Genomic DNA, 20925 nt, shown 5'->3' on the forward strand with positions numbered 1-20925 from the left:
CGACTGGAGAAGAAACCAAAGGGAGTGACATATAAAGGGCAGGTAATCAAGGAGGTGATGGAGTCCAGGTGAGTGTCATTATGCGCGTAACGCTGGTGACAGGTTTTTAAAAATATATATATTTATTTTTTATTAACAACAAATCAATACAGAAAGTACATGAGGGAACACAAGTATACATAGATTATATACAATGGACAATTGAGCTAGGGGGTACAATATCACATTACAATTACACAAGGACCTTAAGGGACATTCATACACTTATAATTCTAACAGCTTTTTTGTTAGTAGAGTATTTAGTTGTCTTAAAATACAGTTCAATTTCTTTTTGTAGGGTAAGAAAATGTGTTTTTTTGTTTGTAAATTTACATTTGTGTATATGAAATTTGGCCAAAAGAATAATGAAATGAATTACATAAAAATGTTTCAGCTTATTTCTATCGTATGTAAAGAATCCAAGCAGTACATCTCTCCACAATAGTGTAAAATCTTCATAAATGTGTTCAATTATAAATCTACTGATGTCTTGCCACAGTTTTCTTACATGAATACAATGCCAAAAAAGACACTGTTTCTGGGTGGTCATTACAAAAGGAGCAATTTGAGTTGATGTTTTCCTTAAACTTCTTCATATAGTGGTTGGCAGGATAATATTTATGAATAATTTTAAAGGAAACTTCCTTAATTTTGTTAACAAGTAGGTATGTGTGTGACAACATCCAAACTTTTCCCCAACAGATATTATCAATAAATCCATTCCAATAAGGCATGACATAAGGTATAGAACATCCTGCTGAAACAAGGTTCGTATCGCTCTGTTGTTGAATGGACCAAAAGAGAAACAAATCTTTCCTACTGATGAGTCAACAGGGTCAATAGAAGGTAGGCTCTGAGGGTCAGGTCTTGACACGTTCCTGAATAACAGAGCAACACCTGAGTGAATGGGATCTAAAACAATTGCAAAATATTTATGTGTTACAGGGACCTTGTAAAGTGATAAGAATTCCTTATAACTGAGTAAAAGACCCTCTGCAATTACCAGTTGGCTCACCAATAGGATATTATTTCGGAACCAATATTCTAAAAACAAAGAAGTATTTTTATACAATATATCCCGATTATTCCATATATAATATCTGTGTGGAGAAAATTTGTGTTTATAAATTAAGGACCATGACAAGACCTGCCGATGAATAGCAGAAAGTTTCACTGGAACTTTGTCAATATTATAATTGCAAAACAACATGAAGTTAAGGCCACCAAAAGTAGAGAAGTCATGATGAGGAATAAAATTCCAGATAGAAGTGGGTCTTCTAAGGAATTGTTTTATCCAATTGATCTTAAAAGTATTATTTAAAGTAGTAAAGTCCAGAACATTCAGCCCACCATTCTCATAAGTGTTCATTTGTCACGTTCCTGACCTGTTTTCCGTTGTTTTTGTATGTGTTTAGTATGGTCAGGGCGTGAGCTGGGTGGGTAGTCTATGTTATGTGTTTCTATGTTGGGTTCAATGTGTTGCCTGATATGGTTCTCAATTAGGGGCAGGTGTTTGACGTTTCCTCTGATTGAGAACCATATTAAGGTAGGCTGTTCACACCGTTTGGTTGTGGGTGATTGTCTTCCGTGTCAGTGTTTGTTACCACATGGGACTGTTTCGTTTGTCTAGTCTGTTCCTGTTCGTGCGTTCTTCGTTTATATGTAAGTTCTCATGTTCAGGTCGGTCTACGTCGTTTATTGTTTATTTGTAATTTCTCAAGTGTACTTCGTGTTCGTCTGGTCTAAATAAATTCATCATGTCTTCACAACACGCTGCGTTTTGGTCCGATCCCTACACCTCCTCTTCAGAAGAAGAGGAGGAAAACAGCCATTACATCATTACAACAGTTTTCCTAATGTAATGGGTACGGTTTCTCCAAAGAAAGTTGAAAAGCATCTGGTCTATCTCCTTGCTTATTTTACTGTCAAGATATGAAGATAGAGCGCCATATGTTAGTCTAGAGATACCTTCAGCCTTGGTTATTAGGACTCTACCTTTTAAAGATAAGTCCCTCTGTAGCCATTGATTTAGCTTCTTCTGGGTTTTTTTAATAAGAGGGTTAAAATTTAGTAAGCTTCTAGACATCTGATCCTTTGTAATGGTTATGCCTAAATATGTAAGTTATTCTTTTACTGGAATACCATAATATGAAGGTGTCACACAATCTTTGACAGCTATGAGTTCACATTTATCAATGTTAAGATATAGCCCAGACGCTTTGGAAAAGGATTGTATCACATTGATCAATATGGGAATTTGGTTAGCGTCTTTCAGAAAAAGTGTAGTCTTGTCAGCCAGCTGGCTTATAATAATTTCTTTACCAGCTATGGAAATACCTTGTACAGGACTATTATTTAAAGAATTTGCAAGAAGTTGGGTGATTAATAAAAACAGGTACGGAGAGATAGGACAACCTTGCCTAATTCCTCTCTTTAACTCAAATCTAGGTGAGGTGCCATATTTCAATTCGATAGAGCTGTTACCATTTGCATAGAGCGTCTTAATAGCCTTACAGAAAAAAATCCTCAAAGCCAAGTCTCTCAAGGGAGTGGAAGAGAAACTGATGCTCTACTGTGTCAAATGCTTTATAAAAATCTAAAAAATAATATGAAGCTATCCTCGGTTATTAGGTCTGAGTAGTCAAGTATGTCTAATACTAGTCTGACATGGTTAGAAATATGTCTGTTCCTCATGAAGCCAGACTTCAATGATTGCATCCAGGACTTCTTTAATTATTTTTGCAAGTAGTAAGGCTAGTATCTTATAGTCATTATTAAGAAGACAAATTGGACACCAGTTATCGATGAGCAGCACTTATTTTTTAAGCTTAGGTATCAGTGTTATTAACCCCTGACTCATTGTAGGAGGGAGAACATTGTTTTTAATACTCTCTAAAAAGACTTCAAATAGGAAGGGAGCTACTTGTTCAGAAAATAATTTGTAAAATTCTAATGTAATTCCATCAACACCTGGTGATTTATTGTTCTTTAGATGTTTGATAGACTCTATAATCTCTTCAACTTTGATGGGTTCATCACACTGTTTAGATTATATATCACTGATAGAGTGAACATTATTCAGTGAGTTAAAAAACATATCTGTGGATTCCTGACAGTATGTAGAGCTATACAATTTTCTGTAAAAATTGCTACAGTATTTAGCGATACATTTTTGGTCATCTGTAATAACACCACCAATGTTTACTTTATGGATAGTGTTATTTTTAGAGTGAAATTTCTCAAGTCTAAAGAAATAGGATGAATTCTGTTCTCCCTCCTCAATCCATTTTTTCCTAGATCTAATAAAGGCTCCTTCTGCTTTTAATCTATATATATTATCCAGTTTATTTTGTAACTCAATTAGTTCCATCTTCTCCTCCCCCGAGAGGCCGGCTGGGGACCTCTGAGAAAGGGAAGTTATCTTAATGATCACCTTTTCCTCCTCAGCTCTTCTGGTCTTAGCAAGATTACTACCATATTTTCTAAGGTATTTGGACACCTCAAATTTAAAGAGCTCCCAGTTCTTGCAATAAGATTTTTCTTCACAAGCCCTTTCCCAAAAGTGTGAGAGCAGATCTTTAACCTCAAATTTAACTATATCATTATTTAATAATGAGCTATTTAGCTTCCAGTAGGATGCTCTACCAAGGTTGGTATCAGGGATAAATATTTTGATATCAATGTAAATGGCCCTATGGTCTGTGAGGGGAGCAGTACAAATATTTGTAGTAACAGACTCACTACCAATACATTTGGATATAAGCCAAAAATCTATTCTGGATTGTCTGGAACCTGTTTTGTTACTCCAAGTGAATGATCTGTCGGCCGGAAACCTCTCTCCATATGTCAGTAAGATCAAACTTTTCCATAAAAAGTATTAAACCGGGCCTCCCGGGTGGCGCAGTGGTCTAGAGCACTGCATCGCAGTGCTATGCTGCGCCACCAGAGTCTGGGTTCGCGCCCAGGCTCTGTCGCAGCCGGCCGCGACCGGGAGGTCCGTGGGGCGACGCACAATTGGCTTAGCGTCGTCCGGGTTAGGGAGGGTTTGGCCGGTAGGGATATCCTTGTCTCATCGCGCTCCAGCGACTCCTGTGGCGGGCCGGGCGCAGTGCGCGCTAACTGAGGGGGGCGGGTGCACGGTGTTTCCTCCGACACATTGGTGCGGCTGGCTTCCGGGTTGGAGGCGCGCTGTGTTAAGAAGCAGTGCGGCTTGGTTGGGTTGTGCTTCGGAGGACGCATGACTTTCGACCTTCGTCTCTCCCGAGCCCGTACGGGAGTTGTAGCGATGAGACAAGATAGTAATTACTAGCGATTGGATACCACGAAAAATTGGGGAGAAAAGGGGATAAAATTAAAAAAAAAAAAAAAAAAAAAAAAAAAAAAAGTATTAAACCCAAATTCTGATTGGTTGGCCTACCTGGGGGCCATCTATCAGTTGAATTATCTATAGTAATGTTAAAGTCCCCTCCTATCAATAATAACGAATTGGGAAATTTCGATAACCAATGAAGTATATGTTTCTCTATAGATTGAAGCAACTAATCATTCTCATGTTTGGTGTTGTACCCGTAGAAGTTTACAGTAATGAGCATAATGTCATTGTAACTGATCACAAGACAAATAAAGTGACCAAAGGGGTCAGTCACATTCCGAGTGTAGAATATTACCACCAAAGGTATTTTTCATTGTAGTGACACCAGTGGAGCATTCAGATCCATGGGAAAGCCAAATATCGTTGCCCCAATGTGACCTCCAGAAGTTGGCATCAGCCGAAATTGAGTGAGACTCTTGAAAAAAGCAAAAATCTGTTCGAAATTGTTTAGCAAATAAAAATAAGGCCTTGCGCTTCACATTGTTTCGTAACCCCCTAGCATTAAGAGAAACTATAGACAAAGACAAAACAAGAAAGATTATATAAATGTATAAACTGTTGTAGGATGAGTCAAAGACGTAGGAGCAGTGAACATAAACGATAAGGAACTGAGATCTGCACCATTTAAGTCAATTTAAAGTGAAAATAGCTTATTCCATAAACTTTGAGCTAGACGTTATCCGGCTTTGAAATTCAACTCAACTGAGAATTATGTTCAAGACCAAACCAAGGGTTCTTGTGGTAAGAGAGACTAAAAACCCTCTTTAGTGTGATCAGGAACTATTCTGAGAAATAAAATACAAAATAATAATTTAAATAAAAGGGTACCTACTATTTTAAATGCATATGAAAACTGATCATAATTTTTTTAAATTAAAAATGTTTTACATATACACGTTCCTAAGACCTTTTTTTGGAAGTAAGTATTAATAACTAAATAGAACAATAACCGTGTAAAGTCAGAGCAGACCTGTATGCCCTTTGAAACAGTATCTTAGTTACTGTATACATAAAAAAATACAACTTTCAGTCTTCTTCGTAAGTTTGTAAACAAAATAGGTCTTCTGGTCATACAAAAACAAACTAATAAATTGAAGTACCTGAGTATTCCGAAAAATAGTCACTTGATGCTTGTTAGGTAAACAATATAAGGAAAATGAGAATACCGTGGCTGAAACCATCAATCTGTTCCTTCTGGTGAGATTTTAGGGAGGAATGTGGATTTCTGAACCGTTGATGAAGCCTCGTCCTCCGACGAAGTAAGCAGCCTTTCCCTCATTTCGTGCTATCTTGATCGTTGGCCACAACTTGTTCCTTCTTTCTATGTCCTCCGGGCTGAGATGCTCGGCGAAACGCATACCATGGCTCTGAAGGAAGGCGTTCTTCCTAGCAGCTTTCCAGACAGCATCCCTGTAGAATCTGGCAGTGAAGAGGATGATGATACCCCTTGGTCTTGAATCGTTTTGCTGTTGCTTCTTGCCGAGGCGATGCACAACGTCGATGGTATCACCAACTTTGTTCTTCTCTGCAGGCATAACTTCTTGGCAGATGCGGATGGCCTCTCCTCGCACACCTTCATTCTCCACGTGTGGCAAGCCGTACAGTCTCAGGTTCTTCTTGTGTATTGTTCCAGATCAGTGAAACGTCTATGGTAGACATTGTTATTCTTTTCCACACTTTTTTCAACTTTTGCCACTCTCGTTTTCACATCCTTGATTTCACCACATGCAAACTCCAGTCTTTTTCAAGCCTTCGATAACTATGGTGTTCGCGCCTACCATTTTCTCAATGGCGTCAGACCTGGAGTTGATGAGTAAGGAGAGAGTAGCCACGATGTCAGAGTTCATGTTGGGTTTTTTGGAGGGTGGAGGTTTGCACGGAGTAACCGGTAAAGAGGGGAATTCGTCATCTTCAACAGCCTTCGAAAGCATGGTATTATCCATAGGGCAAGCGTAGTTATGGCAGTTGTCTATAAGCACGTTTCTCTCTTGTTGATTAGCAATAGAATGGCTAAGAACTCTTTTTTTGTCACGACTTTGCATGGACATGCTGAAATAAATTATCCAATTATTATTCCAGTCACAGGAATGGTCTTATATCTTGAACAAATAAAAAATAGTAATGACTGTAAACTTGTTTTTTTCACAATCTTTCTGAAGTTTGGTACGGAGCTCGGTAAAAAAGCGTCTGTTCAAGCCGCCATCTTGGCACTCCGCTGGTGACAGGTGTGCGCCCTAACGAGCAGCCTGGTGACCTAGAGGCCGGAGAGGGAGCGCACAGTGACAGCACAGTTTGACTAGGCTACTGATATCGCCTACGGTTGTTCGCCATGCAAAATAACTTGTAGATCAATATCGGTCAACACAGTTACATGCAGTTTGACACTGAAGGAGAGGAAGCATCAGTTGTCACAAAAGATGAGATATATTTTCAGAAGGTAGAAAGAATGTAATATAAGCTAATACATTTAGTGAACCAGTGATTTGTATCATTTTATATATTTTCTGACCGATGCATGCTACATTTGGATCGGTTTGGGGTCTGTGGACTGATGCACTTGTGTCTTAAACATTTGAATCAGGGACCGATGCGTATCGGTGAATCGTTACTTCCCTAGTGTGGAGTATAGTATTCTACAGTATACTACACGATTATACTAAGCACTACACGATCGAGGGATACTACAGTGTGTAGTATAGTATTCTACAGTATACTACAAAATTCTATATTAAGTACTACACATGATCAAAGGATACTACAGCATGGAGTATAGTATTCTACGGTATACTACAGTTTACTACAGAATTCTATAGTAAGTACTATACTATTCTATAGTAAACAGGGGCATTGTTTCATGTGGGAGGGACTAACGAGCTGTGGGAAGTTGCCTTATTAATCCTGCATTCCCTCTATGCTGTTTGCCTCTTGTTTATCCATGATCATGTTCATTAGGGCATGCAACAGAATATATATTTTTTGTTTATGCAACATTAAACAGAATGCATTTATTATTGGACCAGGTAGACCTCTCCCTGTTTGAATACATTGTCCTTCGTTTGGTGCCTAATGAACATGACTCATCGATGCATGCAGGTACTACCTGTGTCTGCAGCTGAGGGACGACATGCTGTCCTGGCGTCTGCCCTGCTCCTTCGGGACCTACGCCCTGCTAGGTTCTTACACGGTGCAGGCGGAGCTGGGCGACTATGAGCCAGAGGAACATGGGCCCGACTACATCAGTGACTTCCGTTTCGCCCCCAACCAGACGAGGGAGCTAGAGGAGAGGGTGATGGAGCTTCACCACAACTACAGGTCAGGGCCTGACCGGCCACGTGCCAGCTCATCATTGTAACTAAAAAGCACAGGTCTACCCTGTCGGCATAGATTCAAATACAATTAATATGGTAATTACCTAACAATTGCATAGTAGACACTTTGGTTTCATTGACACAAGCATCAGTATGTACAGTGGGGAGAACAAGTATTTGATACACTGCCGATTTTGAAGGTTTTCCTACTTACAAAGCATGTAGAGGTCTGTAATTTTTATCATAGGTACACTTCAACTGTGAGAGACGGAATCTAAAACAAAAATCCAGAAAATCACATTGTATGATTTTTAAGTAATTAATTTGCATTTTATTGCGTGACATAAGTATTTGATCACCTACCAACCAGTAAGAATTCCGGCTCTCACAGACCTGTTAGTTTTTCTTTTAGAAGCCCTCCTGTTCTCCACTCATTACCTGTATTAACTGCACCTGTTTGAACTTGTTACCTGTATAAAAGACACCTGTACACACACTCAATCAAACAGACTCCAATCTCTCCACAATGGCCAAGACCAGAGAGCTGTGTAAGGACATCAGGGATAAAATTGTAGACCTGCACAAGGCTGGGATGGGCTACAGGACAATAGGCAAGCAGCTTGGTGAGAAGGCAACAACTGTTGGCGCAATTATTAGAAAATGGAAGATGTTCAAGATGACGGTCAATCACCCTCGGTCTGGGGCTCCATGCAAGATCTCACCTCGTGGGGCATCAATGATCATAAGGAAGGTGAGGGATCAGCCCAGAACTACACGGCAGGACCTGGTCAATGACATGAAGAGAGCTGGGACCACAGTCTCAAAGAAAACCATTAGTAACACACTACGCTGTCATGGATTGAAATCCTGCAGCGCACGCAAGGTCCCCCTGCTCAAGCCAGCGCATGTCCAGGCCCGTCTGAAGTTTGCCAATGACCATCTGGATGATCCAGAGGAGGAATGGGAGAAGGTCATGTGGTCTGATGAGACAAAAATAGAGCTTTTTGGTCTAAACTCCACTCGCCGTGTTTGGAGGAAGAAGAAGGTTGAGTACAACCCCAAGAACACCCTCCCAACCGTGAAGCATGGAGGTGGAAACATAATTCTTTGGGGATGCTTTTCTGCAAAGGGGACAGGACGACTGCACCGTATTGAGGGGAGGATGGATGGGGCCATGTATCGCGAGATCTTGGCCAAAAACCTCCTTCCCTCAGTAAGAGCATTGAAGATGGGTCGTGGCTGGATCTTCCAGCATGACAACGACCCGAAACACACAGCCAGGGAAACTAAGGAGTGGCTCCGTAAGAAGCATCTCAAGGTCCTGGAGTGGCCTAGCCAGTCTCCAGACCTGAACCCAATAGAAAATCTTTGGAGGGAGCTGAACGTCCGTATTGCCCAGCGACAGCCCCGAAACCTGAAGGATCTGGAGAAGGTATGTATGGAGGAGTGGGCCAAAATCCCTGCTGCAGTGTATGCAAACCTGGTCAATAACTACAGGAAACGTATGATCTTTGTAATTGCAAACAAAGGTTTCTGTACCAAATATTAAGTTCTGCTTTTCTGATGTATCAAATACTTATGTCACGCAATAAAATGCAAATTAATTACTTAAAAATCATACAATGTGATTTTCTGGATTTTTGTTTTAGATTCCGTCTCTCACAGTTGAAGTGTACCTATGATAAAAATTACAGACCTCTACATGCTTTGTAAGTAGGAAAACCTTCAAAATCGGCAGTGTATCAAATACTTGTTCTCCCCACTGTACCAGGGACGGACTGGGACTGGAATTAGCTAAATAATTATCGTTTTGAGCAAAACCCACAATTTCCACAGGCCCACTGGGCTAAAAATGGACAAGCCCATCTGGCATTTGCCCAAACCGCCCTATGGCCAGTCCACCCCTGATATGTACCATTTGGTACTAGGTCGTTACCAATTGTGTTGAATTCTCAATACATGAACGTATATGGATAGTAGATAGACAATTAAATTAGTTACACACAATTGACTCATGCAAACATGCAGAAGTGTAACATTAATCAGAGCCTGAGGAGACCTCAACATTGTTGTGCCACAACCATATATCAACCACTAATTCCAATGACAAACCTGCGTACCATAACCCAAACAGACCGATTGTTCTCTTTATTCAAAGTGCTGTAAGTTGTGGTGTCGTAATAGTCCAATGACAGCCTCTGTGTTCTCCCTTAGGGGAATGAGTCCAGCGGAGGCAGAGGTGAACTTTCTAGAAAATGCCAAGAAGCTTTCCATGTATGGTGTAGACCTGCATCACGCCAAGGTACAGTATGGAAAGATTTACAAATTGTGTTTGTTGGTGGTGTTGTGTGTGTGTGTGTGTGTGTGTGTGTGTGTGTGTGTGTGTGTGTGTGTGTGTGTGTGTGTGTGTACTGCTACATTATTGTCACGCCCTGACCATAGTTTGCTTTGTATGTTTCTATGTTTTGTTTGGTCAGGGTGTGATCTGAGTGGGCATTCTATGTTGTATGTCTAGTTTGTCTGTTTCTGTGTTTGGCCTGATATGGTTCTCAATCAGAGGCAGGTGTTAGTCGTTGTCTCTGATTGGGAACCATATTTAGGTAGCCTGTTTTGTCATTGTGGGTTGTGGGTGATTGTCTATGTGTAGTGTTTTGTGTCAGCACTATTATTCTATAGCGTCACGTTCGTTGTTTGTTATTTTTGTATTAGTTCGTTCAGTGTTCTCTTTTTAAATAAATATCAAGATGAACACTTACCACGCTGCATATTGGTCCTCCGATCCTTCCAACTACTCCTCCTCAGATGAGGAGGACGACGAGCGTGACAATTATAGACAACAATGTAACTAAGAATGTAAGGCTGCAAATATGGTTTAGACTAATCAGCAGGAAAACATTTTAAAAGAATTGTCACAAGATGTCAACGTGATAGCCTGTTCCAATCTAGCGCTCATGTTACTTCATCTTATCTATCTGGATTGGATCCGTATGATAGAGTGACACACACCCTTCTTCGCCATCCCCAACCTTTTCTCCCTCCCGTTGCACCCTTTGTCTCTGACAGGATTCGGAGGGCATTGACATCATGCTTGGCGTCAGCGCCAACGGACTACTCATCTACCGTGACCGTCTGAGGATCAACCGCTTCGCCTGGCCGAAGATACTCAAAATCTCCTACAAGAGGAGCAACTTCTACATCAAAATACGCCCCGGGGAGGTAGACAGACCATATTATGTTATCTTGTAGCCTACATTATGCATCTTGTTTGACATGACTTCACTTCACTCAAAGTCTACACTAACTCTGCAAAACAGTCAAAACAGTTCATTGCAGCCAACTGTATAACTGTGACAACTCAGTTAAGTGCCACAAATCATCACATGGTAAAAAAGGTCAACCATTATATCAATCTTTACAGTTGTTTCATGCTTTTGACAATAGTTAGGATTTCGAGCATGGCTGCTGTGACCTGATGTGCCAGTTGTCCTATGCTAGCTTAATGCTACAGTAGATGTTATTTAACAGATTCTATTGAAGTGTCACTTTTTAATCTTATCTGGGGACTCAGTGAGCCATGGAATAATTGGGCATGATTTGTTTCAATGTGGGCTATTTATAGCGGTCGAGTTACTATTCTTAAATCAAGATTAGGAAGATGTGGGATGTTTTGTGGTCTTGGAAGTGGGAACGGTCTTCTTCTTCTGTTGCCGAGCACTGGAACTTCAAAGCATGGTGGGCTGCGTGTAAGGATATGCTTTCATCAGGGATTTTGCTCACTAGAGGTGTTAGTGTCTCATTTTGCTTGCTCTGGTTTTCTCCTCCTAAAGTGATTATCTACCGATGGTTTCCCTCTCTGTTCTGCTTTCTGCGTGCCTATGTATCCACAGAATGTTAGGACTCTATTCAATCTGTATTGTATTTTTTGAAATGTAAAGGTACATTCCGATTGAGCCAACATATGCAGCGTTTACTGTGTATTCTCTGTTAACAAGGGAACATTGCCCTTAAATTTAAATGACGCTGTAACGCTGTAACTTCCGCAATACGGATTGAATAGAGACCCTAATCTGACACTGATATCTTCATTCAGGGATTGTGTAAGATCTTTTCTCCCAACTATCTACTTCAAAAGCACTAAAACCCACGGTGTAATTACTGTATGGGCCCAGTTTTCAGTACTGCTGTGTAGTGTTTGAATGACACACTCTTACTGTTGAGAGAATAGAGTACAAAATACAGGGTGCAATTTCCTTGTTTTTTTTATCAAGGGTCGTGAGATGGTTCCACACACACACACACACACACACACACACACACACACACACACACACACACACACACACACACACACACACACGCTCCTTCACTCCCTCGGTTCACTCCTCCTTTTATCCCCCACTCCTCCCCCATCTCTCACTCCTCCCCTCCATCCTCAGTATGAACAGTTTGAGAGCACCATCGGCTTCAAGCTGCCCAACCACCGGGCTTCCAAACGCCTGTGGAAGGTCTGCATTGAACACCACACCTTCTTCAGGTAGGCAACTGCCCCTCACTGGTGACAAATGCACGTACCCGCACCCACACAAACACACTCAGCTTAAGACACTAAGCATCACACAGCTCATGCTACATTGCACAGCAACAGTCAAATCAATCAAATTGTATTTGTCACATGCGCCAAATACAGCAGGTGTAGTAGACCTTACTGTGAAATGCTTACTTACAAACCCTTAACCAACAATACAGTTAAAGAAATGGAGTTAAGAAAATATTTATTAAATAAACTTAAGTAAAAAATGTAATAAAAAGTACACAATAAATAGCAATAACGAGGCTATATACAGGGTCTATGTGCGGGTGTACAGGTTAATCAAGGTTATTTATTAATTGTTCAGCAGTCTTATGGCTTGGGGGTAGAAGCTGTAAAGGAGCCCTTTGGACCTAGACTTGGCGCTCCGGTACCGCTTGCCGTGCGGTAGCAGAGAGAACAGTCTATGACTTGGGTGACAGGAGTCTTTGACAATTTTTTGGGCCTTCCTTGCACAGTTTGGTTGAACTTTAAGAAACGGCAAAGAAAAAGACTGCAACGTTAAGTGTAATTTCTGAATTACCAGCCACTTTTACCTCTGTCAAATTTATGCTCCAGATAGAATGACACTCTCGTTCACACTAGAAATGCCGGGCCTCGATACTCCCGCATCTAAGCCAATGACGCGTTAGCTTGACGTCAACATTCTAACAGTAAATACATTTCATATATGCTATTGCAAAAATAATCATTTATTTTTATGAAGGTCTTAGGTAACATTAAAATACGAAATAAAATGTATTTCATAGAACACAACCTCATTTTTATTAGATATGTAAATGTAGGCTATATGTACAAACGGAAAACCACTAAAACACCACAATTCAAGTGTTAAAATCCATTAACTCTCTAGAGTCCTACATTTACACTCTTCAAGATTGTTTTGATTACGCGGACTGGTATATGTTCCGGTCAGCCTCAGAGAACAACATTGATCTATACACTGACTCAGTGAGTGAGTTTATAAGAAAGTGCATTGGAGATGTTGTACCCACTGCGACTATTAAAAGCTACCCTAACCAGAAACCGTGGATGGATGACGGCATTTGCGCCACCGTCCCTCTCCTTCTCCGTGGCCGACGTGTGTAAAACATTAAACGGGTTTACCCTCGCAAGGCTGCTGGCCCAGACGGCATCCCTAGCCGCGTCCTCAGAGCATGCGCAGAGCAGCTGGCTGGTGTGTTTACGGACATATTCAATCGCTCCCTATCCCAGGCTGTCCCCACATGCTTCAAGATGGCCACCATTGTTCCTGTACCCAAGAAGGCAAAGATAACTGAACTAAATGACTACCGCCCTGTAGCACTCACTTCTGTCATCATGAAGTGCTTTGACAGACTAGACGAGGATATCACCTCCATCTTACCGGCCACCCTAGACCCACTTCAGCACACTGCTCTATCCCATCTGGACAAGAGGAATACCTATGTAAGAATGCTGTTCATTGACTACAGCTCAGCATTCAACACCATAGTACCCTCCCAGCTCATCACCAAGCTGGAGGCCCTGGGTCTCAACCCCGCCCTGTGCAATTGGCTCCTGGACTTTCTGACGGGCCGCCCCCAGGTGGTGAAGGTAGGAAACAACATCTCCATTTCGCTGACCCTCAACACTGGGGCCCCAAAAGGGTGCATGCTCAGCCCCCTCCTGTACTCCCTCTACACCCACGACTGCGGGGCTATGCACGCCTCCAACTCAATCATCAAGTTTGCAGACGACGCAACAGTAGTGGGTTTGATTACCAACAACGACGAGACAGCCTACAGGGAGGAGGTGAGGGCACTAGGCGTGTGGTGTCAGGAAAACAATCTCTCACTCAACGTCAACAAAACAAAGGAGATGATCGTGGACTTCAGGAAACAGCAGAGGGAGCACCCCCTTATCCACATTGAAGGGACAGCAGTGGAGAAGGTGGAAAGTTTTAAGTTCCTTTGCGTACACATCACAGACAAACTGAAATGGTCCACCCACACAGACAGTGTGGTGAAGAAGACGCAACAGCGCCTCTTCAACCTCAGGAGGCTGAAGAAATTTGGCTTGTCACCCAAAACCCTGACAGACTTTTACAGATGCACAATCGAGAGCATCCTGTACGGAGGGCTACAGAGATGAGGTAGTCATCATGTTAAACACTATTATTGAGTCCAAGCAACTTATTATGTGACTTTTTAAGCACATTTTTACTCCTGAACTTATTTAGGCTTGCCATAACAAAGAGGTTGAATACTTATTGACTCAAAACATTTCAGCTTTTCATTTTTTATAAATCTGTAAACATTTCGCAAAACATAATTCCACTTTGACATTATGGGGTATTGTATGTAGCCCAGTGACAAACAATCTCAATTTAATCCATTCTAAGTTCAGGCTGTAACACAACTGTGGAAAAAGTCAAAGGGTGTGAATACTTTCTGAAGGCAATGTATATGTTTCATGAGCTGAAATAAAATATCTCAGAAATGTTCCATGTGCCCAAAAATTATATTTCTCTACAATTTTGTGCACAAATTAGTTTACATCCCTGTTAGTGAAGATTTCTATTTTTTGCAAGATAATCCATCCACCTGACAGATGTGGCATATCAAGATGCTGATTAAACAGCATGGTCATTACACAGGTGCACCTTCTGCTTGGGACAATGAAAGGCCCCTCTAAAATATGTAGTTTGTCACACAACACAATGCCACAGATGTCTCAAGTTGAGGGAGCGTGCAATCGGCATGCTGACTGCAGGTATGTCCACCAGAGCTGTTGCCAGAGAATTTAATATTCATTTCTCTACCATAAGCCGCCACCAACATCGTTTTAGAGAATTTGGCAGTATATCCAACCAGCCTCACAACCGCAGACCACGTTTCCCCACGCCAGCAGAATCGTCTGAGACCAGCCACCCGGACAGCTGATGAAACTGGGGGTTTGCACAGACTGTCAGAAACCGTCTCAGGGAAGCTCATCTGTGTGCTCGTCGTCCTCACCAGGGTCTTGACCTGACTGCAGTTCGGCGTCGTAACCAACTTCAGTGGGCAAATGCTGACCTTCGATGGCCACTGGCATGCTGGAGAAGTGTGCTCTTCACTGATGACTCCCGGTTTCAACTGTACTGGGCAGATGGTAGCGGTTTGCTGATGTCAATGTTGTGAACAGAGTGCCCCATGGTGGCGGTGGGATTATGGTATGGGCAGGCATAAGATACAGACTTCGAACACATTTGCATTTTATCGATGGCAATTCGAATGCACAGGGATACCATGACGAGATTCTAAGGCCCTTGGTCTACATTCTCACCAAACATGTCACCCATTGAGCATGTTTGGATCAATGTGTACGACAGTGTGTTCCAGTTCCCGCCAATATCCAGCAACTTCACACAACCATTGATGAGGAGTGGGACAACATTCCAGAGGCCACAATCAACAGCCTCCATGCTTCACGGTTGAGATGGTGTTCTTGGGGTTGTACTCATCCTTCTTCTTCCTCCAAACACGGCGAGTGGAGTTTAGACCAAAAAGCTCTATTTTTGTCTCATCAGACCACATGACCTTCTCCCATTCCTCCTCTGGATCATCCAGATGGTCATTGGCAAACTTCAGACGGGCCTGGACATGCGCTGGCTTGAGCAGGGGGACCTTGCGTGCGCTGCAGGATTTTAATCCATGACGGCGTAGTGTGTTACTAATGGTTTTCTTTGAGACTGTGGTCCCAGCTCTCTTCAGGTCATTGACCAGGTCCTGCCGTGTAGTTCTGGGCTGATCCCTCACCTTCCTCGTGATCATTGATGCCCCACGAGGTGAGATCTTGCATGGAGCCCCAGACCGAGGGTGATTGACCGTCATCTTGAACTTCTTCCATTTTCTAATAATTGCGCCAACAGTTGTTGCCTTCTCACCAAGCTGCTTGCCTATTGTCCTGTAGCCCATCCCAGCCTTGTGCAGGTCTACAATTTTATCCCTGATGTCCTTACACAGCTCTCTGGTCTTGGCCATTGCGGAGAGGTTGGAGTCTGTTTGATTGAGTGTGTGGACAGGTGTCTTTTATACAGGTAACGAGTTCAAACAGGTGCAGTTAATACAGGTAATGATTGGAGAACAGGAGGGCTTCTTAAAGAAAAACTAACAGGTCTGTGAGAGCCGGAATTCTTACTGGTTGGTAGGTGATCAAATACTTATGTCATGCAATAAAATGCAAATTAATTACTTAAAAATCATACAATGTGATTTTCTGGATTTTTGTTTTAGATTCCGTATCTCACAGTTGAAGTGTACCTATGATAAAAATGACAGACCTCTACATGCGTTGTAAGTAGGAAAACCTGCAAAATCGGCAGTGTATCAAATACTTGTTCTCCCCACTGTATATATATATATATATATATATATATATATATATATATATATATATATATATATATATATATATATATACACCTAAAGACAGACACGTACAGAAATAAAACTGCTTTTAACAACAAATTCTGTTTGTGATATTAAGATTGTTATATAGACTTATTTTGGAAAAGTCAAGGACGGAAGGGATATGACTTTAAAAATGGCAGAGTAATTAAACATGTAAATTCAAAATGACGATCTTGTGTTAATGTGTAATAAAAAAGATAAACATTATAGTGTCCATCTCTTTAACCCTTCATACTAAAACTGAGTCTCTCTATAGGTTGGTGTCTCCAGAGCCCCCTCCCAAGGGCTTCCTGGTGATTGGCTCCAAATTCCGCTACAGTGGGCGGACCCAGGCCCAGTCGCGTCAGGCCAGTGTGCTGATCGACCGGCCAGCTCCGCAGTTTGACCGTTCGGTTAGCAAGAGGTACCTGCTGCCCCGCAGTGTGGACGGAGGTAAGGACCGGACTATTACTGTACTATAACATCATGAATTTGTACTACATACTCACCACTTAGAATATGGGCCCACACTGTATTTTTTTTTTCTTATGCCTCTTTGTCAAGTAGGCTCTTGTCTATTCATTGTTATTTCAAATTTGCATCAGTACATTGCATCAGTACACTGTACACTCTTAGAAAAAAGGTTTCCAAAAGGCTTCTTCGGCTGTCCCCATAGGATAACCCTTTTTGGTTCCAGGTATAACCCTTTTTGGTTCCAGGTATAACCCTTTTTGGTTCCAGGTAGAACCCTTTTGGGTTCCATGTAGAACCCTCTACATGGAACCCAAAGAGTTCTACCAGGAACCAAAAAGGGTTCTTTAAAGAATTCTCCTATGGGGACAGCCGAAAAAGCACCTTTTTTTCTAAGAGTGTACATTGCAGTGGAAGGCAGATAGAATAGATAGCATCTGATTGTACTGTGAATTATTTTGAACTTTAAACAGGCATTGTACTATTTGAGAACAGCTGTTGTATTATTGAATGTCCATAGGGCATTGTTATACATAGGCCGGGAATCAATCCTAGGCTCGTTATTGAAAAGAACATTGCACTTTACTTCTATAGGTAATTTACAATTGAGCCGACATCTGAAGGGTTTACCCTAAATGCATTCTGCGCAAACGTCTGTGAAATGACCTTTAAAAGGTTCATTGTCTGCAGCTCAGTGTGCAGAGCTGCAACACACCCATAGCTGTGGGCTATACATAGTATACAGTCGTGGCCAAAAGTTTTGAGAATGACACAAATATGAATTTCCACAAAGTTAGCTGCTTCAGTGTCTTTAGATATTTTTGTCAGATGTTACTATGGAATACTGAAGTATAATTACAAGCATTTCATATGTCTCAAAGGCTTTTATTGACCATTACATGAAGTTGATGCAAAGAGTCAACATTTGCAGTGTTGACCCTTCTTTTTCAAGAACTCTGCAATCCGCCCTGGCATGCTGTCAATTAATCCTGACTGATGGCAGCCCATTCTTGCATAATCAATGCTTGGAGTTTGTCAGAATTTGTGGGTTTTTGTTTGTCCACCCGCCTCTTGAGAATTGACCACAAGTTCTCAATGGGATTAAGGTCTGGGGAGTTTCCTGGCCATGGACCCAAAATATCGATGTTTTGCTCCCCGAGCCACTTAGTTATCACTTTTGCCTTATGGCAAGGTGCTCCATCATGCTGGAAAAGGCATTGTTCATCACCAAACTGTTCCTGGATGGTTGGGAGAAGTTGCTCTCGGAGGATGTGTTGGTACCATTATTTATTCATGGCTGTGTTCTTAGGCAAAATTGTGAGTGAGCCCACTCCCTTGGCTGAGAAGCAACCCCAAATATGAATGGTCTCAGGATGCTTTACTGTTGGCATGACACAGGACTGATGGTAGCGCTCACCTTGTTTTCTCCGGGACAAGTTTTTTTGTCGGATGCCCCAAACAATCGGAAAGGGGATTCATCAGAGAAAATTACTTTACCCCAGTCCTCAGCAGTCCAATCCCTGTACCTTTTGCAGAATATCAGTCTGTCCCTGATGTTTTTCCTGGAGAGAAGTGGCTTCTTTGCTGCCCTTCTTGACACCAGGCCGTCCTCCAAAAGTCTTTGCCTCACTGTGCGTGCAGATGCACTCACACCTGCCTGCTGCCATTCCTGAGCAAGCTCTGTACTGGTGGTGTACCGCTCTCCTTGAAGTTCTTGATGATCCGATAAATGGTTGATTTAGGTGCAATCTTACTGGCAGCAATATACTTGCCTGTGAAGCCCTTTTTGTGCCAAGCAATGATTTTCCTTGCAGGTAACCATGATTGACAGAGAAAGAACAATGATTCCAAGCACCACCTTCCTTTTGAAGCTTCCAGTCTGTTATTTGAACTCAATCAGCATGACAGAGTGATCTCCAGCCTTGTCCTCGTCAACACTCACAACACTTGTCCTCGTCAACACTCACAACACTCGTGTTAACGAGATAATCACTGACATGATGTCAGCTGGTCCTTTTGTGGCAGGGCTGAAATACAGTGGAAATGTTTTTTGGGGATTCAGTTCATTTGCATGGCAAAGAAGGACTTTGCAATGAATTGCAATTCATCTGATCACTCTTCATAACATTCTGGAGTATATGCAAATTACCATCATACAAACTGAGGCAGCAGACTTTGTGAAAATTAATATTTGTGTCATTCTCAAAACTTTTGGCCACGGCTGTATACTTCTCAGATAGAGTTCAGTGTGTCAAATCGGAGGGCCTGTTGTCCGGACCTCTGGCAGTCTCTATGGGGGTGCCACTGGGTTCAATTCTCGGGCTGACTCTTATCTCCGTATATATCAATGATGTCTCTCTTGCTGCTGGTGATTCTCTGATCAACCTCTACGCAGACGACACCATTCTGTATACTTCTGGCCCTTCTTTGGACACTGTGTTAACAAATCTCCAGACGAGCTCCAGACGAGCTTCAATGCCATACAACACTCCTTCCGTGGCCTCCAACTGCTCTTAAATGCAAGTAAAACTAAATGCATGCTCTTCAACCGATCGCTGCCCGCACCTGCCCACCCGACTAGCATCAGTACTCTGGACGGTTCTGACTTAGAATATGTGGACAACTACAAATACCTAGGTGTCTGGTTAGACTGTTAGACTTCCAAACTCACATTAAGCATCTCCAATCCAAAATGTAATCTAGAATCGGCTTCCTATTTCGCAACAAAGCCTGCTTCACTTATGCTGCTAAACATACCCTCGTAAAACTGACTATCCTACCGATCCTTGACTATCCTACCGATCCTTGATGTAATTTACAAAATAGCCTCCAACACTCTACTCAGCAAATTGGATGTAGTCTATCACAGTGCCATCCGTTTTGTCACCAAAGCCCCATATACTACCCACCACTGCGACCTGTATGCTCTCGTTGGCTGGCCCTCGCTTCATATTTGTCGCCAAACCCACTGGCTCCAGGTCATTTATAAGTCTTTGCTAGTTAAAGCCCTGCCTTATCTCAGCTCACTGGTCACCATAGCAGCACCCACCTGTAGCACGCGCTCCAGCAGGTATATTTCACTGGTCATCCCCAAAGCCAACTCCTCATTTGGCCGCCTTTCCTTCCAGTTCTTTGCTGCCAATGACTGGAACGAATTGCAAAAATCACTGAAGCTGGAGATTTATATCTCCCTCACTAACTGTAAGCATCAGCTGTCAGAGCAGCTTAGCGATCATTGCACCTGTACATAGCCCATCTATAAATAGTACACCCAACTACCTCATCCCCATATTGTTATTTATTTATTTTTGTTGCTATTTTGCACCCCAGTATCCCTACTTGCACATCATCATCTGCACAATTTTCACTCCAGTGTTAATGCTAAATTGTAATTATTTCACCTCTATGGCCTATTTATTGCCTTACCTCCCTAATCTTACTACATTTGCACACACTGTACATAGATTTTTCTATTGTGTTATTGACTGTACGTTTGTTTATCCCATGTGTAACTCTGTGTTGTTGTTTTTGTCGCACTGCTTTGCTTTATCTTGGCCAGGTCGCAGTTGTAAATGAGAACTTGTTCTCAAATGGCCTACTGTGTTAAATATTTGTATTTTTTTTTAAGTAGGGGTTCTGAGGTTGCTGCAGCACCCCCTGACAAATCAGGAAATAAAAAATAAATATTCACAAACGTTGTGCACTGGGCCTTTACTGGTCCTGTATTAGCGGACCAATGTAGTGCATGCATCCCCA

The 20925-nt window shown here is 41.9% G+C and overlaps 1 protein-coding gene across 5 annotated transcripts in view; it reads left to right on the forward strand.

Moving 5' to 3' along the window:
* The window catches only part of LOC139557318 (band 4.1-like protein 1), a 107525-nt gene that overhangs the window by 60343 nt on the left and 26257 nt on the right, over positions 1-20925 (forward strand). For all 5 annotated transcript variants that reach the window (XM_071371966.1, XM_071371963.1, XM_071371964.1 and 2 more), the window contains exons 7-11: positions 7505-7723; positions 9934-10021; positions 10783-10935; positions 12156-12253; positions 16976-17151. In XM_071371966.1, coding sequence (XP_071228067.1) covers positions 7505-7723; positions 9934-10021; positions 10783-10935; positions 12156-12253; positions 16976-17151 — 734 coding nt within the window. The remainder of the gene's footprint in view (positions 1-7504; positions 7724-9933; positions 10022-10782; positions 10936-12155; positions 12254-16975; positions 17152-20925) is intronic.

The sequence above is a fragment of the Salvelinus alpinus genome, chromosome 28 (assembly GCF_045679555.1).
Source record: "Salvelinus alpinus chromosome 28, SLU_Salpinus.1, whole genome shotgun sequence".
Taxonomy (NCBI): Eukaryota; Metazoa; Chordata; class Actinopteri; order Salmoniformes; family Salmonidae; genus Salvelinus; species Salvelinus alpinus.